We start from the raw sequence: 27,983 nt of genomic DNA, 5'->3' as shown, positions 1-27,983 counted from the left end.
AGTGGCCGGGACTTTGCAGGCAGCGGCGGCCGGGGGCGGAGCGGGATCGAGCCCTCGCCGCGGCCTGCCGCCATGGGCCCGCGCCGCCGCCGCCGCCTGCCACCCGGGCCGCGCGGGCCGTGAGCGCCATGGCCGTGGCCGGGGCCCCCGCAGGCGGCCCATGCGCGCCGGCGCTGGAGGCCCTGCTCGGGGCCGGCGCGCTGCGGCTGCTCGACTCCTCGCAGATCGTCATCATCTCCACGGCGCAGGACGCCAGCGCCCCGCCGGCCCCCGCCGGCCCGGCCGCGCCGGCCGCTGGCCCCCGCGACCCCGACCTGCTGCTCTTCGCCACGCCGCAGGCGCCCCGGCCCACACCCAGCGCGCCGCGCCCTGCGCTCGGCCGCCCGCCGGTACGGACACCAGGGACACAGGGCCGAGTGCACGTCTGGACCCCCGTGCAGACCCGGTCGGGGCGCGGTTTTTGGCCCGGAGGCAACGGGGGCGGGGGGAGGGGGTGGGCCGAGGCTCCCGGGCTGGGCGGGGTCGAGCCTGGGTTGGGCCTCCGGGCCCCGCCCCGGGATGCGGGGTGACCTCGGGCCAGTAGCTGTTTGCTCCTCTGCTCTGGGCCTCGGCTTTCCCCGAGCCGCTCGAGGGTCAGACTCAGTGGTAATAATAGCCCACGTGTATTCAGCTGGTGTTGCCTGCATGCCAGGTCTCTGGCGAACTTCGAGCCAGAACTCACAACCATGCTGTGAGCTCAGTGTTGTCACTGTGCCCATCTGAACGGAGGCCCGGAGAGGGGAAGTGACTTGCCCCCGGTCATACGGCTGCAAGTGGTGGGGCTGGGATTTGAACTGAGGCCTGCTGGCTCCAGACCAGAACTCGTGGCAGGGTAGTGGACAGGGCCCCTTGAGGAGGTCGAGGGGGCTATCCTGGGGCCAGACTGCTGAAAGAGTCATTGAGGAGACCCTCCTTCCTGCCTAGATGCTCCACTGCCAGGTGCAGGCCTGGGCCTCTGGGCCTCTGGGGACAGGCCTCCTGGCTGGGAGGCCTTCTCTGCAGGGGCGGGGTGGCTGGGCCAGCTGCTGATCCCCTCCCTCTGCCTGTCCTTCCATCTGCCACCCTCCACCCTCACAGGCCCTGGTTGCCATGGAGCCTCATTAATCAGGCAGGCAGACCCCTAGGCCCCCAGGGAAGTAATGGGTGGGCTGGGCCTCTGGGAGCTGGAGTGGAGGCCCCCAGTGCCAGGAGAGAGTAAATATTCCAGGGAGATGCCTTGATAAAGTGCTCCCTGAGCAGCAAGAGGCTCAGGAGCAATTTGGACTGGGGGCCCCAGAAAAGATTGCTTAATTACTGGAGAGCAGGGCCTAGAGGCCTGGAGCTTGGACCTGTGAGCTGCAGGACTGGGCGTGGAGACCAGCTTGACTGTCAGGGCCTGTGGGTGAAGGTGGGGCATGGAAGGCTGCTGGCAGGGGGCAGGGGCCAGGCCAGCCAGGCAGGAGGGGGTCTCAGCAGGGGGCCTGGAGCAAGTAGGAGGGGTGAAGCAGAGCCCGGGCAAGGAGGTGGAAGCTATCCAACTGCTTATGGGGGCCTGGGTGGCAGCTGGTCCCTGAGGCATCCCGGCAAGTCTCCCCTAACTCCCTTGGCCCCTCGCCCAGCCTAGCTCTGCCTTCCTTCCGGAATCACCAAGACGCTAATAATAATAACAATAGGAGCCACCATTGTTTTGAGACTGTTTTATATGTCAGGCTGTGTGCCAAGCACTTCACCCAGTTAACTCTCTCAACAACCATCCCCTTTTACAGATAGGGAAGCTGAGACCTAGAGATGATAGGTCATTCAGCTAGTGGAATGGTGGGACCAGTCCAGACTTCCTGAGCTGTTAACTAGTTAGCCACTGGGATGCCTTGCCTCCTAGAAATGTTAATAATACAGGTTGAAGGAAGTTAGGAACCCTTCTGATGGGTAAAGGGAGGAGGATTGTACTAAGGGTGGGTCACCTCTATCCCAGGGGCCTTTTTTCTCTGCAGGTGCCAGCCTGGGGCTTGGACCTGAAAACTGCATTTAGCTGACTGACAAGTACTTAGCTGACCTGGGGCTGTAGAAGCTGAGCTCCAGGCCCAGAGGGCTGCCAGAGACTGGGCTGAGGAAATGTACCCACCCCACCCCCAGCAGTGTCAGGGGCAGCCTTGTGGGCCTGAGCATTCCATCCATTCTACTGTTGAGTTAGTGAACTGCCCAAAAGGTACTAGACAATGGGCAAAGAAGGAGCCTCTGCCCTCACAGCTTTGAAGCACTAGTATCCATTTTCTGCCGGTGGGTGGGGGTGAGGGCTGGCACCACCCCAGAGCTGAAGTCCAGAAACACCCCCTCCAAGACTCTCCACTCTTGTACCTCTGGTCAGCCACTGGCCGATTGAGCTGTGGCCTCCTCTGACCCTCTGCACTGACATTTGTGTGAGGCAGTCTTTGAAACAAGCTACGGGTTCAGCTTCTGCATCAGTGAGCATTCATTGAGCACCTCTAGCATGCAAGACTCTACAACTCAGCCATTCCTCCTGGCACTTCCTGTCCACCTCTATCCTGTTGTCATAGCTGTTAAAAAGCAAATTAAAACATTTACTATAGAAAAAGTTAAGAGGCTAAAAAGTTGAAGGATGCCAACACCATTCATTTTTCCTCCTGTTTTCTTTTCCTAAGCCTGTTTTTTTTTAAAAAAGATGGTTGTGACAGCTTTTTTTTCCCCTTAAATTTTAAAAATTGTAGTTTTTCCTTTGTTTCTATGTTCAAACAGTGGATCATCCCCATTTTATAGATATAGTAACAGTCCCCCCATGGTTGTCCTCCACCCACATACCATACAGAGGTTACCCCTAGAATGGATTCTAGAATATTAGACACTGAACCAGAGAAAAATGTTTCATGTTTTTAATCCAAAAAGGGATCATATAAATGCATTGCCCTCTGATGATATTTTTCTTGTCATTATGTCTTTAAGAGGATTCTGTGTCACCCTTCATTAGTCCTTGACAGCTACGTGGTATTCCAGGGACTGGATGAGCCACACTTTTTGTGGCTCCCCTTCCATAGATGTTGGAGATGTCCACATTTTTTCACCACAATGTTCTGTGTGTCTTCACCTCTGCCTTTTTAGGTTCCTGTGCCAAGCTCTAGAGTGTGGTGGCTGAAATGGAGACCTGCTTGAGCCCTTGCTTTAGGGTGTGGCATTGACCTGTCATCACGGTGGGCATGGGCCTGAGGAGCAGGGAGATGAGGGGTGCAATTGGCAGGAGGATGCTAGGTTCAGGCCTAAGGGGTAAGGCCGGAGAGGAGACACACATGGCTTTTGGGGGCTGGTCTCTGGACGAAGCTGCAGGGAAGCAGGACACGTAGTAGGTAGGAATATGGGCTCTGGGTCAGCCCATTAGGGCTCACATCCTGGCCCTATCTCTCATTGTCAGGCCTCTTGGAAAGTAGAGGTCATCATGGCATCTGTTGCAAGGTCTGGGCAGAGGGTTTGATGACTGGATGCAGGTAAAGCCATTATTTAGCAGGGCTCGGTACACAAGAGACACTCGACATGTGTGAGCACTTCTATCCCCGGGGCACCTGAGGGCATCCATGAGTGTGCGATGAGAGTGAGGGCTCGTTGGCACGTGCAGAGGTTCACACAGCAGACGGGAGTTAACACCAGGCCCTGCGAACAGTGATGATTCCATAATTCCGGTCCAGCGCCTGCCTCGGGGCACTGCCTTCTGGGTGAGACAAATACATCTCCAGAAGTTGGTTGCAAGAGATATTGTGGGGAAAGGTCAGGTTTGAGGCATTTTGGCCTGGTCTCTTGCAGGATCAGAAGACCTAAGTAAGGAGTAAGGTGCCTTCCCGCAGAGGTGTAAGAGTTGGTGTGAAGGCAGGTGGGGCATTCATGGGAGGGAAACAGCTCAGGCTAACACTTGGAGGCACAAGTTTGTGAGAAAACACGTCTGAGCAGAAGTTTACGTGGAGAAGTGGCAGAGGAGGGCACTAGGGTGGAGAAGGATAGGTGGAGGCAGGGAGTTGGCTGAGTGGTCCAAATGGGAGGAGATAGTGGCTGTGGCGAGAGGTTTCTCAAAGGCTACCAGATGGCTGCCCAGTGAGGGTCTAGCTTGGGAAACCCCGTGGGTGGGGGAGGACTGGGGTGGGTCAGGATGGGCCTGAGATGCCTGAGATATTCTGGGGCAGTCTCCATCCTCCCGTGTGTGTGACTAAGTCAGAGGGTGTTCTGGACAGGAATCCTGGCTTGGCTGCTTCCTGGCTGTCTGACTTGGGCCTCTCTGGGCTTCAGTTACTTTATCCATAAAGTGGAGCCATTATTGTGCTGCTAGTCCATAGGACGGAATGAACTAACGTGCAAAACGTGGTGAGTACTAGCTGCCACCATGTTCACAGAATCCAGAGAGAGAAGGTAACTTGCCCAAGGGACCTGTATCCTAATGGCTTAAAACAACAAGTCCTTAATACAGCACTGTGTGTTAATATACTGGCATTGAAATTAAAAACAATAAAAAAGGGTAGCCCCCGTGGCGTCAGCGGTTTAGCGCCGCCTGCAGCCCAGGGCGTGATCCTGGAGACCCAGGATGGAGTCCCATGTCAGGCTCCCTGCATGGAGCCTGCTTCTTCCTCTGCCTGTGTCTCTGCCTCTCTCTCGCTCTGTATCTCTCATGAGTAAATAAAATAAAATCTTAAAAAAAAAAATAAACCCCAATAACAAACAATTATTATCACACAGATTTTGGTGGGGCAGGAATTCAGAGGAGACTGCTCAGTGCTTCTGGCGCAGGATCTCTGCTGAGATCGTAAGCCAAAATGTTGGGCGAGGCTGCAGTCATCAGAAGGCGTGACCAGGGTTGAAGGACTTGTTTCTAAGACTGATGTTGCTACTGGACAAGGCCTCAATGCCTTGCCACTCAGGCTTGCGTGACATGGCAGTGGCTCTCCCCAGAGTGAGTGGTCCATTATAGAAAACAAGGAGGAAGCTCCAGTGCAGCTCTGACCCAGTCTGAGAAGTGACTTGTCATCACTTCCATCCTACTGCTCTTGAGAAGCAAGTTACCAGATCTGGTCCATATTTAAGGGGAGGAGAATTAGGCTCTATTTTTTTGTTTTGTTTTGTTTTGCTTTTTTGAAAGGGAGAGTATCAAATTTGCAGACAGATTTTAAAACTGCCATAGGCACCCAGGGAAATACTGGTGGAGCTAGAACTTAAACTCAGGTCTTCTGCGCCCCATGGTTGACTGATCTGTCCTGTGCGGTAGGACTGTGTCCCCTGGGATCTCCCCATCCCTCATACACATAGGCGACATGATAGAGAAAGTGGGGCAGGGGTGACCCAGGAGCACCAAGCCCAGAGCCCAGTCTTTGTGGCCTCGCTCCTGGTTATTAAATATCATCCCATTGTTTCTGCCACAGGTAAAGCGGAGGTTGGACCTGGAAACTGACCATCAGTACCTGGCTGAGAGCAGTGGGCCAGCCCGGGGCAGAGGCCGCCACCCAGGAAAAGGTACCCACAGAGCTGGGGCTGGGGCAGGCCCCCTGACCGGGCCCAAGTTGGGGGTGTGGACAAACATGCTTGCAGAGTAAACTCTGATCTGTCAGGCCTGGACTGGAGCCAGGCCTCTGGGGGCCCTGAGGGGCAGCTGGAGTGGCTGCCTGGCATGGCTTCCCCAGGCCCTGGGGGGTGGGGAGTTCCCCAGCCAGAAGAGGAATGTCTCGTGGTTGGCAGGCAGCAGCCCCAGGCCCTCATGGTTGGTTTCGCCAAGGGGAAGGAGCCATCTGCCCATCCCACTCCCATCTTTCAGCCCTGTCCTGCACTGCCAGGAAGGCTAGCCCACCTAGGTGTGGGGGTGGTACTGAGGGAACCCTCCTTGCCTGGACCCCTAGGTGTGAAATCCCCAGGGGAGAAGTCACGCTATGAGACCTCACTGAATCTGACCACAAAACGCTTCCTGGAGCTGCTGAGCCGCTCGGCTGATGGCGTTGTTGATCTGAACTGGGCGGCTGAGGTGTTGAAGGTGCAGAAACGGCGCATTTATGACATCACCAACGTCCTCGAGGGCATCCAGCTCATTGCCAAGAAGTCTAAGAACCACATCCAGTGGCTGTAGGTACCAGCCCTTCAGGAGGGCAGGTGGAGGCTAAGGCCTGGGGCCAGGCCAGCATGGAGGAGCTGATAGTGATCCCCACCGTGGCTGTCCGCATCCTCATCGTCTAGCTGGGGAAACTGAGGCTCGGAGGGGGAGGTGGCTTCTCTGAGGAAGTTTCCACAGATTTCACATACGCAGCTCAACGCACCCTCGTGTATTTCTTCGTCTGGGGAGTCACCATCCAGATCAGGATAAAGAACATGTCCGGCACCACAGAAAGTTCCCTGTGCCCTTCCCAGCTGTTGCCCATCCCTCTTAGCTCATCACCTCTTAGGTGATGGCTCTTATGCCCTCTGTCACCCTCAGTAGGATTGTTAATTCTTGTTAATTTTTTTGGAAAGACTTTATTTGACAGAGCACAAGCAGGGGGAGCAGCAGGCAGAGGGAGAGGGAGAAGCAGGCTTCCTGCTGAGCAGGGTGTGGGTCTCCATCTCAGGACCCTGGGATCATGATCCGAGCCCAAGGCAGACGCTCAACCGACTGAGCCACCCAGGCACCCCTAATCTTGTTAATTCTTTTTTTATTTTTCCCCTCTCACCTCCTTTAGCCATGCCACTGCCCTGACACATTTTCCTTTTCAGCTTTTGGTACATCATTCCATTCTGCATCCTTTTTTTTCCCCCTTTTTACTTGACAACACATACTGGAAGTACATCCGTGTCTGTACATCTGATACATTCTCGTCCTTTTATACAAACTTATAGGATTCCATGGCACACCTGTGCCATCACCCACTTACCCAGCCCTCCGTGAGGGGTCTTTCAGGCCCGACTTCAGACCCTGGCCAGCCTGACTTGGAGGCCCGCTTCAGCCCTCTGCTGTTTCCCAGCCCAGGAGTTACACCCAGAGAAGCACAAGGGCTTGTGTGGGTCTCACAGAACAGGCAGCAGCAGATTGGGTGCTGAGGGTTAGGGCTGAGCCAAGAACTGCAAACTTTCCCTTTGCGTCCTGCAGAGGCAGCCATGCAGCAGTGGGGATCAGTGGGCGGCTTGAAGGACTGACTCAGGACCTCCGGCAGCTGCAGGAGAGTGAGCGGCAGCTGGACCACCTGATCCATATCTGCACCACACAACTGCGGCTGCTCGCTGAGGACTCTGACAGCCAGCGATATCCTTGGGCTGTCGGCCGGCTGCCATGGAGGACAGGATGGGCGGGTGGGGCCCCATCCAAGTGGGACTAACAAGTCTACTCTAGGCTCTGAATTTGGGGAAGAGGTGGTGCTCTGGCTTTGGTGCCAGTTCTGGGCTGAGCACTTATTCCGTGTTAGGCTGGACAAGTTACATAACCTCTCCGAGCATCAGCTTTATCTGTAAGAGGGGAAAGTAATCAATCCCCAAACAGCAGAGATTCAAACTAGAAAAGCTAGTACCAGCAATAGCAAACATTTATTTGGTAGTGATTTGGTACATGGCAGTGGCTTCAAGGTTAGAGATCTAAGTTCTTATTTGTCTTTCATTCATAAAAAATAGAAAACACTTTTTTTTTTTAAATTTATTTTTAAGTAATCTCATAACTCTCTTATGAACTCTGGGTGGGTGACCCCAGAGGTCAAAGGTCATGTGGTCCTTGACTCTACCAACCCTGGCCTACGTGACCTGCCAGGACCTTCGTAGCATCGCAGACCCTGCAGAGCAGATGGTCATGGTGATCAAGGCCCCTCCTGAGACCCAGCTCCAAGCCATAGACTCCTCAGAGGTGAGACCCAGGACTCCAGACCTGACCAGGACAGGCTGGGTGGGGTTGGTGGTCAGCCGAGCCTCAATTTACCCTGCTTGCTGCCTCCACCCAGACCTTTCAGATCTCCCTTAAGAGCAAACAAGGCCCCATTGACGTTTTCCTGTGCCCTGAGGAGAGTGCAGGCGGGATCAGCCCTGGGAAGACCCCATCCCAGGGGACAGCTTCTGGGGAGGAAGACAGGCCAGTTGACCCTGCCACCACAGTGCCACCACCATCATCTCCCCCCTCATCCCCTGCTTCGGATCCCAGCCAATCCCTGCTCAGCCTGGAGCAAGGTGGGTGAAGGGAGGGTGGGTGGGGTGGGTCAGGGTCCCTCTCCCAGCTGGGTGGGCCGGCAGGATACCCCCTCTGCCCTCCCTGTGGGCCATCCCCGGCCTGTGATGCTCCCCCATCTCCCCAGAACCTCTGCTTTCCCGGATGGGTGGCCTGCGGGCCCCCGTGGACGAGGACCGCCTGTCCCCGCTGGTGGCGGCCGACTCGCTCCTGGAACATGCACGGGAGGATTTTTCCGGCCTCCTCCCTGAGGAGTTCATCAGCCTGTCCCCACCCCACGAGGCTCTCGACTACCACTTTGGCCTTGAGGAGGGTGAGGGCATCAGAGACCTCTTCGACTGTGACTTTGGGGACCTTACCCCTCTGGATTTCTGATGGGGCTTAGGGGGACCAGGGCCTCCTGAGATGCCCACCCTGTCTCTGCAGCCCTGGAGCCCCCTACCCCTGGCCGTCCTCCCAGCCCAATTGGAAACATTTAATTTATACCCCTCTCCCCTATCTCCAGAAGCTTTCTTGCTCTGGAGCCTGGCTACTGCCAGGAGGCTAAGCAAGCCAGGAAGGGAAGGATTCTGTTTGTGGTGTGTATGTGCATGCACCCAACACCCAACATGTGTGTTACACGGGGTGAATGGTGTGTGAGCATGTGTGTGTGCATGTACCGGGGAATGAAGGTGAACACATCTGTGCGTGCACTGAAAACACGCCCCAGTGTGTCCACGTGTGTGTGCATGAGTCCATGTGTGCGCGTGGTGGGGGCTCTAACTGCACTTTTGGTCTCCTTGCTCCAGGGGCCCCACGAGGCCCAGGGTGGCCACCTGCCCCCAGAATCCTGTGCGCTGACCAGGCCAGGTGGCGAGGCCTTGGCCTGCTTGTTTGCAGGACAGCGAGAGCACTTCTGTCGTCTTAAAGGTTTTTCTGATCGAAGCTTTAATGGAGCGTTATTTATTTATCGAGGCCTCTTTGGCAAGCCTGGGGCACCAGCAAAGGGTAGGAGGGATGTGGGGCTGTTGCCCCAACTCCCTATAGCCCTGAGCAGGGCAGGGGTCCCTGAGCTATTCTTTGCCCTCCTCCGAAGGAGCTGAGGCCTGAGCGGTTTATTTATTGGGAAAGTGAGGGAGGGAGCCAGACGGACGGACCGACTGACTAACAGCCATGGGTGGATCAAGGGGGTGGTCCCTCCCCTGGGGTCACTACAGGGCCCCAACTGCCCCCCAGGATGGATGTGAGATGCGAGAGGTGAGTGGGGGACCTTCACTGACCGGGTGGGTAGGAGGGGTGGCTGAAGGGCTTCCCCTGGCCCAGACTGCGGGGAGGGGGGGCCCTCTGTCCCGCTCGTTGCTCTGCCCCACTCGTTGCTCTGCCCCACCCTCCAATCTGCACTTTGATTTGCCTTCCTAACCGCTCTGTTCCCTCCTGCTTTGGTTTTAATAAATATTTTGATGGTGTTTGGGCTGGGTATTGGGACTGTGCTGGGAGCAAATCCCGGGATGGGAGAGGTCAAAGTTGCTGGGAAAACACCCCTTGTCTGCTTCCCTTCTCCTTGCCCCTGTTTGGTTTCATTCCACTTGAGCCTCACAGCCACAAAGAAAGGTAGGCTTCGTCACCGTGTTTCTCCTAACTTAAAAACCAATCCAATGAAGTCGTAAGTGAACTCCCCTCCTTTCCCCAGCCCCAGAGAGGCCACTCGGATTGCTGTGTTCCTTTCAGGTGTTTCTGGGCATTTGTAACCTGCAACAAATAATTACAACAGGATGATTCTCTATCAGGTTCTTTCAGGTTCTGGGGCCACAAGTTCCTCCTGGGGCTTTCAGGGTTGACTGGAGGAGATTTAGATGAATGAGAAAATCAGAGGGCTTCCTAGAAGAGGTGATGTGTGAGCTGGGAGCTGTAGGGAAGTTAAAGGAGGACAATACGAACACCCCTAGCAGACAAAAGTGGTGTGGGCAAAGGCAGGAGCGAGCAGGGCACCAGTGTGGGGTCCCAAGGGGAGGGCCAGAGTGGAGAAAATTAAGTTTGGGGCTGTGTTCAGGGGACCAGGAGCGACCTGCCGAGGCTCAGCAGTGATCTCCGGTTTCTTATTTTAAACGCTCCCTTTGGCTGGTGTTGGAAGAAGATGAATTGAAGAGGGGGCCGGAATGGCAGAGGGGAGGGGGAAGGGCAGTGTTGAGTTTGGAGGGGTCTGGGAGGCAGTCCACGCAGACCTGTTTAGCCCCTAGGTGCGGCCAGTTTCTATTTCTGTGGCCAGTTTCTATTTTAAGCCCTCTGCAGTCAGTGGGGTGAGTCCCCGCAATAATCCTTTATGGTCTCTAGGATTGCTCCCATTTTGCAGAAAAGTTAGTCCCTTGCAGGCCTTGCCCCCGGGTGTCCCTCTGGCCCGGTGGTGGGGACCTGCCCTTGGGCACATGCGGCCCCTCCGCCCTGTTCCCGGCTGTGTAGTACTCCCAGCCCTCCCAGGCCCGTCCGAGCCAGAACTGGCCCCCAGAACTGGCCCCCGGGCGGAGCCTCTGGTCCCGGAGCGGCGGGGCGGCCGGCCCTGGCGGAGGCGCGGCGAGGCCCCCGGGAGGGGCGGGGTGGAGCCGCGGGGGGCGGGGCCGCGGGCGTGCGCGCCGGCGCGGCGGGCGGGAGGCCCCCGAGTCCGCGGCGGCGGCGGCGGCCAGAGCCCCAGCCCCAGCCCCAGCCCCAGCCGGAGCCCGAGCCCGAGCCCGAGCCCGAGCCGGAGCCGCAGCGAGCCCCAGCCGAGAGCCGTTGCCGAGTGGCTGGCGGCGCCATGGCGTGCGCGGGGCTGCTCACCGTGTGCCTGCTCCGGCCGCCCGCGCCCGAGCCCCGGCGGCCCCCCGCGCCCGCGCCCGCGCCCGCGCCCTCGCCCGCCGCCGGACTTGCGCTCTTCCAGGACGTGAGTGGGGGCGGGGGGGCGCGGGCCCTGTGGCCCCGCGTTGGCGCCGTCCCCGGTCCGTCTGCTCTCCCGCTCTCTCCTTGCCCGTGCCTCCCTCCAGACCTGTCTGGGCCCCTGCTCCCGTCTCTGGGTCTCTGCTTCTGTCTCTCTGCCCCTGCTGCCTCCCTCCTCCGTCGTCTTTATCTCGTTTCCATCGTGTCCATTCTCTGTCTCCTTATCTCTCCTGGTGCCCTGGCTGCGCGGCACTGCCCCTGCTGCCTCCCCCACCCCCAGGTCCACCCCATCTGTGTGTCTGATGCGGTGGAGACGGTCAACACTTGATCACAGGAGCGGCCCCCTCTATAGCAGCCCCCGGCTGGGCTGACCCAGGCAGGGGAGCCTGAAAGAAAAAACAACCCCCTGACTCCTGACCCAAGCACTGATCCCAAGAGTCCCTGAGATCTGACCCAGGGGCCGTCGGGTCCCACAGCTGATCAGGATTGCCCACAGTGGTCTGTACATCCCTCTCGTGGGTGGCAGGTGGGTCCGCAGCCCCCTGGGGGCAGTAGCATGGAGCAGCCTAGCCAGGCCTCCATCACTGCCCTGAGCCCCTTCCCCCCTTTCACCCTGGTGCTCAGCCCCATCCTGGCCCACTAATGCCCCACTTTCAGAGGTCTCTGCCTATGGGAAAGACTGTACTCCAGTCCCCTCCCTGCTGCCCCCAGTGACTCAGCACCTTGACCACAGCCCTGGATGGAAGAGACTTATCTGTCCCACTTCCCAGATGGAAAAACCAAGGCCAGAGGAGTCCGGAATATGTTCATGATCACACATGGAGTCAGAGGCATGCTAGGGTGTGGCCCCAGATGTCCTTGTCCACAGCTTCGCACCCCTCCCTGCCATCTCCGTCTGCCCCCCAGGCCACATTGGGCTGCTGTGTGACCCTGAGCCAGTGGCAGGCCGCCTCTGAGTCAGGTGTCTGGTCAGGGGTTAAATTCATGCCAACGCTTCACTGACAGAGAAAACAGCTGGAGAGGAGTGGCAGTCAGGACCTGGAGCTGATAAGGGTTTTCTCTTCAGTCTTTGGCCTGCCTCTCCTTGCCAGGTGTGCTGGTCTCCCATCTACTGGGCTGCTTGGGGTGATCTGGGACTCTGGTCCCTGACCATGTCTTGACTCTTCCTCTCTGTCTGCCTCTGTTGCCCTTCATCTCTTCTTTTCTGTAAATACAGCCTTTCCAGCCTTGCATTCTGGCACTCTCACTCCCCCTTGCACATGTGCGCACACAGGTGCACGTGCATGCACACACACACACACACACACACACACGAGCCTGCCCAGAGGCCTTCACACACTGAGTCAGACTCATAAGAAGCCCCAGACCGGGAAGGGTTAACTCCAGGCACCCACAAAGGAAGGGCTAGCCACTGCCCACACATCAGGCTCTTAAGCAGCCAGGGAGACAGCCGTAAGCAGGCAGTCTATGGATGGGCCATGGCCATGCTGCAGAGATGAGGGGTTCAGGTCTAGGACGAGGGCCCAGGAACGTGGCCCGTCCTCCCTCCCTTGTGCTGGGACCGTGCCAAGGTCTGATGCATCATACAGAATCCAGGATAGACTCCAGGTGTGGGAGGTAGGGGTGCCGGCAGCTGGCCTGGAGCGCCCACCATGAGGCCAGGCCTGCAGGAGAAGTGAGCAAGTTGTGGGACCTGCTGTGTGATCTTCCTGTGCCCCACTCAGTGGAAAGCGTCCTGCAGGGCTGATCTGCGTAGGGAGTTGGGAGCAGGCTGGACAGGAGGAAGGGTGAGGTCGGGGTAGCCTGGCCCGCTGAGGCCCTAATGAGTTGGGTGGGGGCCCTTGCCTCCCGGGCAGCACTTACAGTTCCCATCTATGCCCCTTTGTCCTCTAGGTTTTCCGCAGAGCAGACAAGAATGGTGAGTGTGACTTCCCCAGGGTCTACAGTGTGGGGGTTCGGTGGGAGGCATCAGGGAGGCTCAGCACAATGTTGGGTTTGGGGGCACAGTCTAGAATGGACAACAATCTTAGGGAGACCCAAATCAGAAGAATCACTCCAGGCACCCTTCCCAGAGGGAGTGCCGTTTGGAGTTAAGCTTAGCAGGATGGAGAGTGGAGGGAATGTGGTTTAGTCAGAAGCTGGAGGTGGGGGCGTACTCTCACACAGTGCCCTGGCACAGTTATGGGTAACTCTTCTATATGACTTCATGTTGTCCTCACAACCACCAGCTAGGTGGGAATTCTTCACCCCATTTCACATACAAAGGAGCAGAAGCCCAAAGACGTGAAGCAAGTTGCCTGAAGTCACATAGCCTTTAAGTGGTAGGCCTTGAACCCAAGTCTGAGTGATGCTTGGTCCCAGGCACCCTGTGTCAGGGGCTTGGAAAGGTGGAGTGTGGAGATGAGGCCTGTGGAGGATTTTACTTAGACCTTTACAGGGCTCAGTAACTTTTCGTATGACCAACCACCTGGACCTAGCCCAGGGTGGTGCTGAGTCCAGGCAATCAGCCTCCCCTACCCTGGGTGCTGGGCAGTCTCAGATATTGGTCTGGGAAAACCTTGAAAGCTCAAGCAGGAGCCCTTAAAGGAGCCGCAAGCACTTGCTGCCCACCGATGACTTGGGGCAGCCCACTGTGCCCTGATCGACCAGGTGAGGGTCTGAGCTGTGGCAGCCAGTCCTCCTTGGCCTCACTTCCATCTGGGGTCTTCAGACTCTTTCGTGTCTAAGTCTCCTGGAGACAGGATGGTGTCCCAACCCCTTGATCAGGACACATGGTTTCATTTGTGTCCTTGTGTGGAACAGTGTTCTGCCTGGGGAGGCTCAGGTCCTTCCCCAGCTCTGCTCCCCCAACCCCACCTGCTTAAAGACCTTACAGGCCAAATCCCCAGTGTCTTCGGCCATCCCAGTGGTGCTCAGACTGTGTAACTATCTGTCACAGGGACCCTGCAGAGAGATCATTTCCTCCTAAGCCAGCCTGCTGCTGCTTCTTGCAGGAGCTCCAGCTCCTCTTAGGAAGATCTTATCTGCCTCCCAGTGGCTTCTCTGGGAAGGGCGTGGGTCCAGAGCAGCCTGGAGCCAGGCTGGCCGGCAGAGACTCAGCCCCCAAGTCCTCCAAGTGACGTCTGGGTCCTGCCGTGATCTGGCCGCATCCCAGGCTGTTCATTTGTTTCTTCATTTGGCAAACATTTATTGAGTCGCTGTGCAATGCCATGTGTGTGCTGCTCTGTCCATTGGGTGACTGCAAAGTGGGCCGTGTTGCCTTAAGTGGGCACCTCTAAGGACCCTTTTGTCTTCAGATCCCCCTACCATGCTCAGAATTCCATTCCACCAGGCTGAATAGTCTTTGGGGGGGGGGGTCTGAATCTGGTGGCGGGGTTCAGGGATACCAGCTCTGCTCTTTGCCCCGCCCCCCAGATGATGGTAAGCTCTCATTTGAGGAATTCCAGAATTACTTTGCTGATGGGGTTCTCAGCCCTGGGGAGCTGCGGGAGCTGTTCAACAGCATTGATGGGCATTCCACCGAGTAAGTACGAGAGGGGGTGGATGAGCCGTGGGTAGGTGTGAGGCTAGGCTGTCCCAGCCCCACTGTGTCCCCTGCTGCCTTGCTTCCTTATGGAGAATGGGGGGTTGCATAGAGAGAGAGGTGCCAGGGCCTGACGCCAACATTACCCACCCACTCACCCCCTCCCTGGCTCCAGCCTTGTCCGTCACACTCCTAGCTGGGACCCCAAAATAGCCAGGTCTGAGTCACCACCCGTGGTTCAGCCCACAGGTGTCCCCCCCACCCATTCCCACTTCCTGCAGGGACCAAAGGATGCCTGAGGATAGCCTGCTTCCACCCATGGATGCAAGTGCCTGAACACGCACTCCCTCCCCAAGCGTGCTGCCGCATCTCCAGGCCTTAGCAGGAGATGCACGCTTCCCTCCCCATGCTTCCTCACCTGGGTGCACATGCATCTGCAGCTGTTCCTCCCTCTCCCTCAATATCTCCTTAGGAGAAATCCCAGCCTCTGGGTCAGCATTCAAGGCTTCCATACCCTTCCCTATTTGAAACTTGAGCTGGACCTTTGGTCTTCAGGGCTGCCACCTCCCCACACCACCAGACACTCCAATCAAATTCCTGTCCTTCAAGGCCTATCTAAAGCAGCGTCCTCCTGGAAGCCCTCCCTAACCTACCAAGTAACATCTGGTGCTTTCTAGGATTTCCCCAGACTTGGCTTCCCGTTCCCAGTTCTGACCACTCCTCTCTGGCCTCTGTCCACATCTCTCTCACTGGGCCTGAAATCCCCTTGGAGGCCAAGGGTGGGTCTGAATTTTTACCCTCAGGAGTACCCTTGCTGCCCCTCTGGGTCCACAGAGCAGCTTCACCTGGGGTAGAGATAGAAGTAGCCTCGTCAGGCTGAGCTGGGAGGGCAGTGGGAGGAGCATGGCTTCAAAGTGCCAGGCCACAGGCTTATGTCTGTGGGACTGAGGGGTGCCTTCTCTTCTCCCCACAGCAATTTGGAAACAGAGAGACTGTGTGGTGAGTAGGCCCACCGGGAGCTCTGGTCTCCCGGGACCCCTGGGCAGGTGGGCATGATGAGAGACGACTTTTCTCTCCTAGTGGAACAGGATGGGCTTGGCTCAGGATTTGAGGCCTGCTTGGCTGCTGAGGAATTCCAGGTTGGGTCAGTGAGGCCACGGAACAGGTGGGGGCTGGTCCGGGAACCTTTGAGCACCTCCTCTGCCCGCAGACTATTTCTCAGAACACCTGGGTGTCTACCGGCCGGTGCTGGCCGCACTGGAGTCGCTGAACTGTGCAGTGCTCACTGCCATGGACACCACCAAGCTGGTGAGTGGAGGGGTTGATGGGAATGAGGGCAGGGGTGTCTGCTGTGCTGTGGGAGCCTCCACTGTCATGGCTCAGGGCTGTGAAGCTAGAGGCTTGCGTTCAAGTCATGGCTCTCTCACTTCCTAGCTGTGCACCTTTATCTCCCCGGGCCTCAGTTTCCTCATTTGTAAACTAGGGATCATAATAGAGCTTACTTCCATACATTTGATGTGACAAATGAGAAGGAAGGCAGGGATTTTTGTCTTTCTCGTTCTCTACTCTATTTCCAACACCCAGAACTATGCCTGGCACACAGCAGCCACCTAATACCTGGAGCTGTGGCCACCTCGGTTTCTGTTATTGGCCAGACCTAGCTGTTGTGGGGTATCAAGCCCAAGACCCAGCAGGGATGGGGTGGGAGGTGGGGCATGCTCACACACGGCCATAGGCCATGAGGCGTGTGGAACCTGGTGGGGCAGGGCCTGTCTTGAGGACATGTGTAAGGCTGGCATGTGTGCACCCAAGTGTTTTGTTTGCATATGTGGCCACATGTGCATATAAGCACAAACAGTGCTCACACCCAGGGCTCTAGTTTCTCAAGATAGTGACTTCAGAAATACAAGCCACCCCTCCCTTTATGTGTTCCTTTTAAGAGATGTCTCCACTTCCCATTGCCCCATAGCTCTTGATAAGGAGGCCAGAGGGAACAGTGAGGAGGCCCAGAATTGTGCCTGACCCCACTTTTTACAGAAGGGGAAACTGAGGCCCTCAGTGAGTCAGTGAGCAGTTGAGGACAGGGCTTCCTTTTCTCATTGCTTCCCCATAGGATTTTACAGGTTTTCAAAGGGTCATCCCTTGAACTTTGGCATAGGATGGGAATCCAAATGGTACATGATGAGGGGTTGATGTGTTGTAATTTCCATATCTGTGTCCTAGACACAAGTGGGGTTGTTGCCTTCCTCATTGCCGTGGAAACAGGGCCCTGAGGGTAGGCACCTGGACTGGTATTCCCTGAACTGGCACTGTTTAGGTAGATTCAAGTTGTAGGTCACAGTGGGGGTCCTAGGGGTCCGGATCACCTCCTCCTGGCTCAGTAAGGGGTAGGGATGACCCATCTGCATATGATGACTCTGCCAGCTCCAATCACTTGAGACTTTTATCTGGAACTCAGTGCCTCTGATAGAGCTATAGGGCAGCCCACCAAGCCTCTGCCTCTGCAGCTGCTCATGGGGCCCCACCCTCCGGTACAGCATAACTCAGTTGAACACTTCATGCACTAGCCTGGAGCCATACTCCTGGTACATGGCCCGGGTTATCCAGTGGCATTGGAAGGAGCGCAAGGAGGCCACCATGGAGCCGCCTGTCCATACTGCTGTGCCACGCCCAGGCTTGGCCACCAGGTGCGGCCTCAGGGCCCCATAGCCATGCCTCCGGCACTGTGCCTCCAGCTCCATTTCCAGGCGCTCAGTGAAGCCGGGGAAGAGTGTGGAGCCACCCGCCAGCACCACGGTATCAGCGAGCCGAGTGCGTAGCCTTGCAGGAACCTTCTGCAATGCCTGGAAGACCAGTGCAGGCAGTCCTGGCTTGGTCTGGCCTAGCAGACGCGGCTGGAAGATGGGTTCGGGGCAGCGGAAGCGCTCGCTGCTGAGACAGACAGAGCAGCCATTGCCTAAGCAGAAAGTGGCCGGGTGGTGGCGGTCAGGGTTAAGAAGGTCACCCTCAAAGTCCAGCGACACATAGCAGCAGCGTTTCTTGAGCTGTGTGATAGCCTTGCGGGGCAGGGCCCGCAGCTGTAGGTCGGGGAACGCTGCCACCAGCAGGTCCCGCAGGTAGCGCGACAGGGTGCTGCCTGCCACGTCCAGCCGGAAGGTGGCCTCCTGCCACGAGTGGCCCGCATAGATGGGCGTGGCGTGGCACACGCCCGCGCCTGCCTCCACGGCCAGCCCGCTGAACGCGCCGGCGGAGCAGAGCGCCAGCAACGCGGAGCTGGCCATGTGGCACGCGGGCACCGCCAGGGCCTCGAACAGCAGCTCGGCTACCTTCTCGCGGCCCGCGGGCGGCGCCGACGGCGAGTCACTCACCAGCACGGGCCACCGCTCCGGGCACACCCGCAGGCCGCCCACCAGCAGGCGCTCCCACAGCCCCTCCAGCGCCTGCCAGTCCACGACCACGCCGTGCTTGATGGGGTGCGCCCGCGCCCCCCCGTCCCCCAGCTCGCAGCCCAGTGCGCCGGGCCCCGGGCTGGAGCTCTTCAGCACCAGGCGCGGCTGCTGCTCGCCCGCGAAGCCCGCCTTGACGAAGCCCGAGCCCTGGTCCAGCACCACCGCCACGCGGCCCCCCGGCGGCGGCCGTCGGAGCCGCCCGCTGCCGCCCAGCGAGGCCGCCGTGGCGTTCGTTGGCCCGGCCCTGAGGCTCCGCCGCCGCTGGCCCCGCTGGAGCTGGAGGCCTGCCTTTCGGCTCTCGGCTCTCGGCTCTGGCTCCCGGCCGAAGCCCCGGCCTCTGCTGCGGAACGAGCGCGCTCTCTTGGCTGCAGCCCCTGGGCCCGCGCTTCCACTCCTCCGCCGGCCTGGACGGCTCTTTGCAGCTTCTGGCTCCGCCCGCGGCCCCGAGGCCCCGCCTCTTCCAAGTGTCCTCCGCTCTCGCCTGGCTCCAGCCGCTTCTGGCCCTCTTCGCCCGCCTGTGGCCCCAGGCTCAAGGCTCACCTTGCACCAGACCCACCTCTCTGAGGACTCCCCTCTGCTACGTGGCCCCCTTCCCCGGCCGCGGCAGGGAGGGATGAAGGGAGGGCCACATCAAGTCCTTCTAGATAATGAGAAGCCAACAGGAGCCGCAGAGCTCTAACACGGAGGGGGCCTTGTGCTAATGCCCTCCGGACATATATCCTTCCTTGGGGGCCCAGGCGTCCAGCCTAGTCCTTGAGCCCCAGGAGATCTCCTGGCACCTCTCTCCTGGCCTTGACTTAAGTCTTTCCTGGTTGTGGAGGTGGGAGGGGGTGGTCAGAGAAGGAAGGAAAAGAACTTGGATTGCACTCATTGTGACCTCAGTCCTCAGTACCTGCTGTGCTTCCACAGCCCACCCGTGAAAACTCCATTCCTCTCTCCTAGGGCAAGGCCAAGAGTGGTGATTTTGGCGTTGGGGGATCTGGTCTCAGCTGCTCAGCACAACCAATCTGATTTGCTCCCAAAACTACTTCAGATTATCTGATGTATTCTGGCCAGATGTGGAGCCACGCCCCCTTCCCCACCCCAGTGCTGAAGAGAAAGCTCTTTAAAAAAAATTACTCATGAGAGACACAGAGAGAGCAAGGCAGAGACACAGGCAGAGGGAGAAGCAGGTTCCATGCAGGGAGCCTGATGTGGGACTCGAACCCAGGCCTCCAGGATCACAACCTGGGCCAAAGGCAGGTGCTAAACCGCTGAGCTGCTGAGCCACCCACACGTCCCTGAAGAGAAAGCTCTTAATTATAGATCTACAGCCACTCAGAGGACCTCTGTGCTCAGCCCTGAGGGGCCCAGGCAGCTTACACAGGGACCCTACTTTCAGGGGCTTCCTTCCTTTCTTGAGGAACTGTGTTTATCACTTCAGTTCTGAAGATGACTCATTGTGTGCCCCTGAGCAAGTCCCAATCTCTGTCTGGGCTTGAGCAAGTCCTACTCTCTCTCTGGACTCAATTTCTTCCTCCAAAAGGTAGTAATAATCCTTCCACAGGAAAAAGGCCACTTCTTGTCTCTGCAGAGTGTGTTTTCTTTAGGACCACTTTGGTTGCAGGTGGAAGACCTACTTAGGTGAGCTTAAGCTAAAATAGGGCTTTTATTACAAGGAGCTTATATGTCTTATAGGAACCAAGGGCAAAGATGAAATCAGGTTTCATGAACAGTCTGGAAGTACAGCCTGACTGCAGGATGTGTATTGTCTCTGCACTGTTTATTCTTCTGAAGACTGGCTTAAGCCCACATATGTTCATGTAGCAAACAGTCTCTCCGAGCTCCGGAATTACAGTCCCAGGGCAGAGGCTGATAGGACCGCCTGGGCCAATCACGCATGGCCAGAATGTGTGGCCACATTGAGGAACATGGTTACCCTGATTGTAACCACATGGATGGTAGCTAAGGGTCTGTTCTTACAAGCATTTGGAGAGATGCTATGGGCCATGCAACCTCCAGCCTGATGCAGGGGATATGGAAGGGATGTCGACAGTAACGGAAGCGCGTCTTCAGCAGAAGTTGAGCCTCTGTCTTTAATGAGATAGGGTCTTCACCCCTGCTGCATCTGCCCTCTTTGGGACATTCTGAGGTGGTCACCAGTGGAAGGGTGGCTACAGGTTCAGTAGAGCTGGGCAGCACTCAGGTCTGAAGCTGGGTTCAGGACCCAGGAGAATGAGGGCAAACAGCTGGATCTTTCTCACAGAAAGCATGCCAGGCCTCTCCTGGGTGAATTAGGGAGGTAAACCTTGCATTGGAGACCACAGTGGCAATATAGCCAGAGCAGGGGTGAGGTTAGGAGTCACTCAGAAGCCCTAGAGGGAGAGACTAAGGCTGGGGCCTGGGCCTGCACACGACAACAGGAAGTTTGGGCATTTCCTTGTGGGCCACGGAGAATCCGTGAACTGTCCTGCAGATAGCTAAGTGGTTTGGAAGAAGTTTCTGGCTGCAGTGTGGGCAAAGGGATGGCACAGAGGAGGTTGGAAGACAAGTGACTGAGGTGACTCGGGGGTTCCCAAGCAAAGTGGGGCAGGAGTGAGGGAACAGAGGCCCGCACACCCCAGCCTGGTGCTCTTCCAGACAGAATGTGAGTCCCAGGCCCCAGCCCTGCTGGTTGTGGAGCCTTCACAGTTCATTCCAGGGTGGTGGCTGTTTGCCTGGGACCCTCCACCGTGCCTAAGAAAGACTTTGTGAGTGTTGGGTACTCTTGGACCCCTTAGGCCTCTGTGGGAACCAGGCCCCGCCCCCTAGCTTGGCCAAGCCAGGGTTTGCCCAAACTCCCCTCCCTTGGACCTGTAGACCTGGGAGGGTCTGACCAGGGCCTGGAGTTGGAGGGAAATAGCTTCCCTCCACCGTGGCAGGGTGTCGCCTCGCCAGCTCGGGGCAGGGGTTCTGACGCGTGGCTCCCAAGGGGGAGGCGCACACAGGTTCTGGCACCAGAGCCTGTTGCTCTGCCATCAATACACCGGGTTCATCCCTGCCTCGCTCTGGGCCTCAGTTTCCCCCACCCAGCTCAGGGCCGCGCCGCCCCGACAGAGCTAGCTGGCGCCAGGGTTTGCTATGCACTCTTTATTGGGCCGGGCCGGGCGCTCGGCGGCCCCGCTGGCGCGGCTGCCCCCCGGCTGGGTCGGCCTCGCGGTCCGCGCCGCCCTCGCTCAGCGGGCGCGCCTCCAGCCCCTGCCCGCCCTGCGCGGCCTCGGCCCCGCGCCCGCCCCCGCCCCCGCGCCGCCCCCCGCCGCGCAGCGCCTCTCCTCCCGCAGCCGCGCGTCCAGCAGCAGCAGCAGCAGCAGCAGCAGCGCCAGGATCGTCTTCATCTCGCGCGCGCGTGCGCCCTCGCTCGGGGCCGCGCCGTCGCCCGCTCCTCGCAGCGTGGGCGCCGCCGCCGCCGGGGAGCCCCCGGGGATGCCCGCCGCGTCCTCGCGGGGCCGCCCGGGCCGCGCGCCCGCGCCCGCCGCCACCTCGGCCGGCTGCTGCAGCTTGTCCGCGGGGAGCAGCAGCACGATCTTGGCCTGGGGGCGGGGGGGCGCAGCAGCGTGAGCGAGGAGGGCTCGGCGCCTTGTGGGTGAGATCTCACCCGCCGGGCCCTGTCTCCCGGGACTCTGCCTCTACGTTCCAGGACCCCACCTTCCTTCGGTGCCCGGGGGAGGGGGTCCGCCCCGTCCCATCACCCCGACGCCTGCCGCCCATGTTTGTGGGCTCTGCCTGCCCTAGCCTTGGCGCGGGGACTTGAACGCGCCCCGGAAGAGCAGTACGTCTTGAGGCTAGGAGCTGGAAAGGGGGCTCAAGGGAATACCCTGTGCCCATAGCCTCTGATTCCCCATGCGGGGCCCTCTACCGACCTGTCAGAGCTGGGGGAACCCCGTCCTGCCCACCCTCCTGGGCGCCCCAGTCTCCCGGTTTCTTGAATCCCTGTCCCTTTCTGGGCTTCTGGGACCCTCATGCTCAGGAGGCGTTATCCAAGGCCTTCTGTGCCCCTCGGACTTAGGCCCACAGGGCCTAGGCTCGCCGCGTCCCCTCTTGGCCACCTGTTCAAACACCCCTGACCCCCCCAACCCCTAGCGCCCTGGCACTCACACTTGGCTTCTTCCTCTTGAAGTGGCTAAAGAACGGTTTCCGCCCAGCCTTGCCCATGTCAGGTGGGCTCTCCCTGCGGGCCTGCTTGGGCACTTTGGTCCTCCTGTGAGAACTGTTGTTTCCCATGGCAGGGCCGGTCACCACTGGGGGCCACAGCCCATGCTGCCTCTGCCCTGCCTTCTGGCTGGGGTGGGGAGCACCCCGCCCCTGCTCTGTCCCTGGAGACCACATTGTGACCTCATGGGTCAACCTCACCAGCTCCAGACTCTAAGCTCCTCCTCCCAGAACCCACACGCAAATCTGGCTCCGTTGACTTTGACTTGTGGCCTTGGTTTCTCAGCTATAAAAGTGGGCTGATAATCACGAAAGAGGCAGGGCTTGTAAGGTGCTTAGTGGTGAGTGGAGAGGAGTTTTTTGTGGTCCTGTTCTGAATTCTGATTCTGCCACTAACTGGTTGTATGATCTTGGCCAAGGTAGTCAATTGCTCTAGGCCTCAGTCTTCTCATCTGCAAAATGGAGTCAATATGGTTCCTGTAAGTTGTTATGAAGATTGAATGAAATTCCGCTTGTAACAGGGCCTGGCACAGAGTGGATACTTCTACATTAGCTGGGTTTTTTTGGTTGCAAGTAACAGAACTGATCAATTATCTTAAGTGCTCAAAAGGGAACTTATTGGATTTCAGGGAGCTCAGAGCGTGGCCAGGAAGTGTGGAGACCAGGCTGGGACAGACAGGTCAGAAGCCATTGGCCTGTGTAAGTGTGAGGACCCAGCCCCCAGTCTGTTCCTGCCTCCCATCTCATAAGCCTGGTCCAGCAGGCCTCCTCTGATGGCTGAGCTGAGGCAGGTCACAGACAGGAGATGAAGCCCCGGATGGACGGTGCCTCTGGAGCCCCTCGTGGAGGGTGGGCAAGCACCTGGCTAGACCATGGCTCCTCAGGACTCCCATCCTGGGCTGTGTCCTCTGTAGGAATTAACTCATTGAAGTTTTTCAACAGCTCGGTGAGATGGCTATTATCATCCCTGTTTTCTAGGTGAGGAAACTGAGGCACAAGGAGGCGAAGGTAGTTGGAGAGTCTCTGAGCATCCCACATGAGCAGCATAGGGCCTGGCACGTGTCGGCCTTGTCTTTCTGCCCACGTTGGGAGGGGCTGAGTGGAGGCTAGTGATGTAGGGATCAATGCTGGTGTGTGTGTAAGGACAGTGACCTGGCTGGCTGTCTTGTATCTGCAGCTCCTAGGAAAAGGTAAATGTTTGTTGCATGGATGAGAGAATGAATGAATGCATGCACAGATTATGAGTGTAGGGCCAGCTGGTGAGTATGGGGCCACATCACACCATCCTTTGCTTCATGTGTCAAAAACTGGCCTTTGGATGCCCTGCCCTCCCCACTACCAGCCTAGCTGTGCCTGGGGCCACCCTGGCGGAAGCGGGTGGCCCCAGCAGGGAAGGGGCCTTGCGGCCCAGAAAGGGGCAGATGCCTCCCTGTCACTGCCTCCCAGAAAGGGAGGCCAGGCCCTGCTCCCAGTCCCAGCACTGCTCCCACTCTGGTTGCATGCTCTCTGCTCTTCATGCTGCCTCGTTGCTTTGATGGGTAGAGGGTGGGGGTGAGGGAGCAAGGCCGTGGTCCCCTGTCCAGAAATACGTGCTTGAGGCCAGGAAATGTTGACCCTCTGCCCTCAGGAGTATGAGCGGGCCTCCAAGGTTGACCAGTTTGTGACCCGCTTCCTCCTGCGGGAGACAGTGAGCCAGCTACAGGCCCTGCAGAGTTCGCTGGAAGGGGCGTCGGACACCCTGGAGGCCCAGGCCCAGGGCCCACGGTATGTGAGGTGCCCTGCAGGTCATGGTCTCCACATTCCAGGGCCCTCAGCTTCCATCTCATTCCGTAGCCCCGGTATCCCAGAGCCCACGTTCTTGTTCTTGGCCAGGGAGGCTGAGAGGGGGTGGCTGGCTTTGAGGCTGGCTCTGTGTCCCAGGAAACCTGTTGTGCCCCACCTGTGTCTGGCCCTGTTCTGGGGCCCCAGTCCTTGGCCCGTGGGCCTGGGAGCAGTGGGTTAACCCCCCCCACTTCCCTAGGTCAGATGAAGACAGCGTGGAGGTGCAGAGCAAGCCCCATGGCAGCCGGCGGGCAGGGCGCAGGGCCCTGCGGAGTGTCAGTCGGTCACCCAACTGGTCTCCTGGCTCCTCAGACACAGGTGCGCCTGCGGCAGAATGGGACGTCGGGTGGAGGAGGGTGCGGGGCTGGCTCAGGGCCCACTCCTCCACTGCCCCTCGGTTCATCCTGAGAGTTTCCCGACGTAGGGGGGCCCGGGCCTGACCTTCCACTGTGGGTCTCCCACCAGGGCAGAGCTCAGAAGCCGAGATGCAGTGGCGGCTCCAAGTCAACCGTCTCCAGGAGCTCATTGACCAGCTCGAGTGTAAGGTGAGCAGCCACGCGGCCGGTGCCCCAGGGGGGAGGACCTTTTCTGGAATCACCTAAGCCAGTCACACACTGGGAGCCCTGCCCACACTCCGTGTCCTTCACAGGCCCCTAGGCTGGAACCTCTGCATGAAGAGGAGCTTACCGAGGGGCCTGGCTCGGTGAGTCCAGGAGAGGGACAGGCACTGGGCATCGGGCCCGGAGGAGGTGCTCTGGAAGTGCGCGGGCTCATAGGGCCAGCTGCCCCCTGGGCCTCTATGTCAGATGACCCTTCCCCAGGTTTGGCCCAGCCCTCATCCCCCAAGCCTGGCGCGCAGGTGCTGGGCTCTGGCACTTGCTCCGTGACCCTGTAGAGATCACTGCCATTAGTTTCCCTTACCTGCGTTCCTGAAAGCTGGGCCTGGGCAGTGTGGACGGCAGTAGGAGGGGAAATAGTGGCAATACTGCAGGAGAGAGGGCCGATGGCCGGATCAAGGCAGTGACCTTGGCCACGGGGAGAGGACGAGGGAGTCAGGGATGTGGGGGCCAGGTTGGGGCGGGAGCTCGACCTCCCGGTGGGCCGGGGCTGGTGTAAGTTGAGAAGGGCGGAGTCCCCAGAAGGCCCCGTTGGTCCCTCGGCCGCCCTGCCTTACCCTTGCTCACCAGGCTGCCTCTCTTGTCAGCACATCCTCGTGGCCCAGCGGCAGGTGCAGGTGGCAGAGGAAGCCCTGCAGGATTTCCACCGTGCCCTGTGCTGCTATGTGGACTTCACAGGGGCCCAGAGCCATTGCCTGCAGTGAGTCTCTAGCGGGCTAGTGGGTTGGCCAAGGTCAGGAGAGGGGGCTGAGCTGGGCAAAAGGCTGGGGCTGGGCACCCTGGGCCAGGGCTCCCACTAGACACCCTGGTTGGGTGGGCAGTGGTGGTGGTGGTAGCCTGGGCCTGGCCTGGCCCTCTCTTTGGCCCCCACAGTGTGTCTGCCCAGAAGATGCTGGACAATGCCTCTTTCACCCTGTATGAGTTCTGGCGGGATGAGGCCTCTTGGAGAAGGTATGGATGGTGTCTGGAAGTTAAAGTTTATGGAGTATGGGCCCGGGAGTGAGTCAGGCTGGGTTCCAATTGTCCTCTACTCATTGGCTGTGTGACTTCAGGAGGGTTTCTCATCCCCTCTGAGCCCCAGAAGGCTCCTTTCCAAGAGAGATAAGAGGTCCACCCTCCTGTGAGCCAAACAAGATGGTGTATGAGGAGCTGAACACAATGCCAGGGACACGGCAGGGGTAGGCACTCAGTAAGCACAGTTAGCACCGGGCCACACCCTGCACTTCACATACTCTGCTCCGTGCCCCGATACAGTCTGCACTATTTTCCCCATTTCACAGAGGGAACTGAGGCTCAGAGCCTGTATGAGGCAGGACTGGGATCCAGATCCAGACAGCAGGCCCGGGCTGGGAGCGGGGAGCTTTCAGCCAGGTGGTCTTGCCCTATGGGCACCAGCTCCAGCCTCAGGTCCCTCCCCAGGCACCAGCATTCTGCTTGTAGTAAGGCCTTCCAGCGCATCCTCATTGACCACCTGCGGGCTCCGGACACCCTCACCACTGTGTTCTTCCCAGGTATGCTGTGGCTCCCACCCCTCTCTACTGCCCTGTGGAGCAGCAATGGGCCCCTGATGGCCTCTGATCCTCAACTTCTGACCCCTAGCCTCCTGGTGGATTATGAATAATAACTGAGCCTGACCTGCATAAGCCAAGGCCCTGGGGCCCAGCTGCCTCATTCTGGAGCTTCTGGACTGGTCAACTCAGCACCAAGACCAAGGATGCTGCCTCTCTTAGACCTGGGGCTGGGCTCTCAGAGGGCCCCCAGACCAGCTGGTGGAGAGTCTATCAGCCCAGGGATCAGGAATTGGGCTGCTTGCTTTCTGTTTATCAATCAGTGTATTTTATTGTTTGTAGCTTTGGCCTCTGAGGCACTCTGGCCTCTGCCTGGCTCAGGAGGCTTGGATTCTGGTCCCTTCCATCCCAGCCTTTGTGTGGCACAGAGCGGGTTGCTTCCCTCTCTGGGTGGGCCTCGGGCTGTCTGGCTGCTTCATGGGTACCCGGCTTTCTTCCTGCTGTCCTGGGGCCAGGCTTCTGCTCTTCCTCAGCCAGCAGCAGAACCAGGGCTGATGCTCAGGGACACCCCCCTCCCCCCCACCAAACCTCGACCCCTGAGGTTGGGCCAGATCCATCTGCAGTGTGGGGTAAGGACCTGGGTGTCCTCATCACCCTCCTGGGCTGGCAGGCTCCCAACTCTTCCAGTATCCTCCTCTGCACCAGAGCCCTCTGCAGGATCCTGGGTTGGTTTGCATGTCATTTGCATATCATTTGCATGCTCATGCCCACCCATACTCAGGGCACTATGGGAAGCCCCAGGGTGACCTTGCCAAGTAGCAATAATTTGGGCCCAGTGTCACCTGCTCCTCCCTGATACCTCTGAACCTCAGCCCAGGACCCCAGCAGAGGCAATAAAGGAAGTGGTCACCTCTGGTGTTGTGTCCTCTCTCTCCCTTGGCAAGGCGGCCAGGCTCTGGAGTTGGTTTGTGTCTCAGACCAGTGACTTAGGGCAGGCAACCTTTCTTTAGAAATCAACCATTTCCCATCTTGGGCCCTCATGCCTGTAGGTGGTGGGAACTTCATCACAGCTGACACCAGCTTCCTCAATTCAGCGCCCTCTCACTTCCACAAACTCTGGTTCTGGGGTCTTTGCCTGGGAAAGGGAGTGGACTGGATTGTCTCTCCTCTCAGCTCCCGAACATCGGGTGGCTATCCTAGCTTCACCACCACTCTCCTTGCCAACAGGGTGTGATCTGGAGTTGGGGACACAGAGCCTTCTCGGGTCCCAGAGAGTGTGGCTGGGTGCCTGTGGAGGTCCTGTCCCCTGACAGAACCTTCCTCCCCCAGCCTCTTCCAGACTGATTTGTCACCACCCCTGTCACCTGACAGAACCAGATGCAGAATGGAGCCACCTGGGGAGAAGGGATTGGGAGGCATGGAGAGAGGCTCTAAAGGGGAGGCACATGGCACCACAACGGCAAAGGACAAATGTCAAAGGCCTCTGACCTGGTCTGGAGGGTGTCGGGGTCAGGAGTTTTTAGGCAGGAAAACATGTGATCAGGCTCTGGCCCCGTGAGGGGGCTGGTGGTGAGGAGAGCTTGCCTTGAGGAACTGAAGGAAGCCCAGCAGGGGCAAGAGGTCGGAGGGCTGAGGCGGAGGTGGGGAGGCGGCCCGGCCTCAGAGGCGCTCCTTGCTGAGGAAGCGTGGTAGGTTTCAAGCCAGGGGTGACTGGCCAGTGGGCTAAGTGACAGTTCACCAATGTTCCTGAATGCCCTGGTGGTGCCAGGACGACACCAGCTCAGGGTGGACGGCCTGGTCTGGGACTCTAGGCAGGGTCTTCCCTAGTGACCCCGCAGGAGA

At 58.5% G+C, this 27,983-nt stretch overlaps 4 protein-coding genes and 1 long non-coding RNA gene across 7 annotated transcripts; 3 read left to right on the top strand and 2 right to left on the bottom strand.

The window, feature by feature from the left end:
- The first annotated feature begins 113 nt into the window (after positions 1-113).
- On the top strand, positions 114-9,615 carry E2F1 (E2F transcription factor 1). Its single transcript, XM_077872775.1, has 7 exons — positions 114-389; positions 5,427-5,517; positions 5,898-6,117; positions 7,115-7,267; positions 7,741-7,855; positions 7,950-8,172; positions 8,298-9,615. Exons 1-7 carry the CDS (start codon positions 129-131, stop codon positions 8,543-8,545), a joined length of 1,311 nt encoding a protein of 436 aa, XP_077728901.1. The 5' UTR covers positions 114-128; the 3' UTR covers positions 8,546-9,615.
- A 1,206-nt stretch (positions 9,616-10,821) lies between these two features.
- On the top strand, positions 10,822-27,055 carry NECAB3 (N-terminal EF-hand calcium binding protein 3). 3 transcript variants are annotated; one of them, XM_077872770.1, is made up of 13 exons: positions 10,832-11,063; positions 12,950-12,974; positions 14,471-14,579; positions 15,553-15,578; positions 15,790-15,887; positions 23,823-23,959; positions 24,216-24,334; positions 24,482-24,561; positions 24,666-24,719; positions 25,221-25,333; positions 25,507-25,584; positions 26,053-26,144; positions 26,233-27,055. In XM_077872770.1, the coding sequence occupies exons 1-13, from the start codon at positions 10,938-10,940 to the stop codon at positions 26,259-26,261; spliced, it is 1,086 nt and encodes a 361-aa protein (XP_077728896.1). In that variant the 5' UTR covers positions 10,832-10,937; the 3' UTR covers positions 26,262-27,055. The 3 variants fall into 3 exon arrangements, with proteins under 3 accessions (XP_077728897.1, XP_077728898.1, XP_077728896.1); XM_077872771.1 differs by lacking the exon at positions 26,053-26,144 and having other exon boundaries at positions 10,822-11,063; positions 26,145-27,055; XM_077872772.1 differs by lacking the exons at positions 26,053-26,144; positions 26,233-27,055 and adding an exon at positions 25,914-26,046 and having other exon boundaries at positions 10,824-11,063.
- ACTL10 (actin like 10) lies at positions 17,010-18,657 on the bottom strand. The gene has a single exon (XM_077872773.1). The coding sequence runs from the start codon at positions 17,858-17,860 to the stop codon at positions 17,123-17,125; it is 738 nt and encodes a 245-aa protein (XP_077728899.1). The 5' UTR covers positions 17,861-18,657; the 3' UTR covers positions 17,010-17,122.
- On the bottom strand, positions 21,208-22,384 carry C26H20orf144 (chromosome 26 C20orf144 homolog). Its single transcript, XM_077872774.1, has 2 exons — positions 22,142-22,384; positions 21,208-21,576 (listed from the first exon to the last, which is right to left on the bottom strand). The coding sequence occupies exons 1-2, from the start codon at positions 22,370-22,372 to the stop codon at positions 21,223-21,225; spliced, it is 585 nt and encodes a 194-aa protein (XP_077728900.1). The 5' UTR covers positions 22,373-22,384; the 3' UTR covers positions 21,208-21,222.
- LOC144298212 (uncharacterized) lies at positions 21,822-23,242 on the top strand. Its single transcript, XR_013365166.1, has 3 exons — positions 21,822-22,536; positions 22,825-22,894; positions 23,174-23,242. It is a non-coding gene; the product is annotated as an uncharacterized LOC144298212 (long non-coding RNA).
- Positions 27,056-27,983: the final 928 nt, after the last annotated feature.

This window comes from Canis aureus, chromosome 26, assembly GCF_053574225.1.
Source record: "Canis aureus isolate CA01 chromosome 26, VMU_Caureus_v.1.0, whole genome shotgun sequence".
In the NCBI taxonomy this organism is placed as follows: domain Eukaryota; kingdom Metazoa; phylum Chordata; class Mammalia; order Carnivora; family Canidae; genus Canis; species Canis aureus.
The sequence above is the reverse complement of the archived record's forward strand: the minus strand, read 5'-3'. Positions and strand labels throughout refer to the sequence as shown.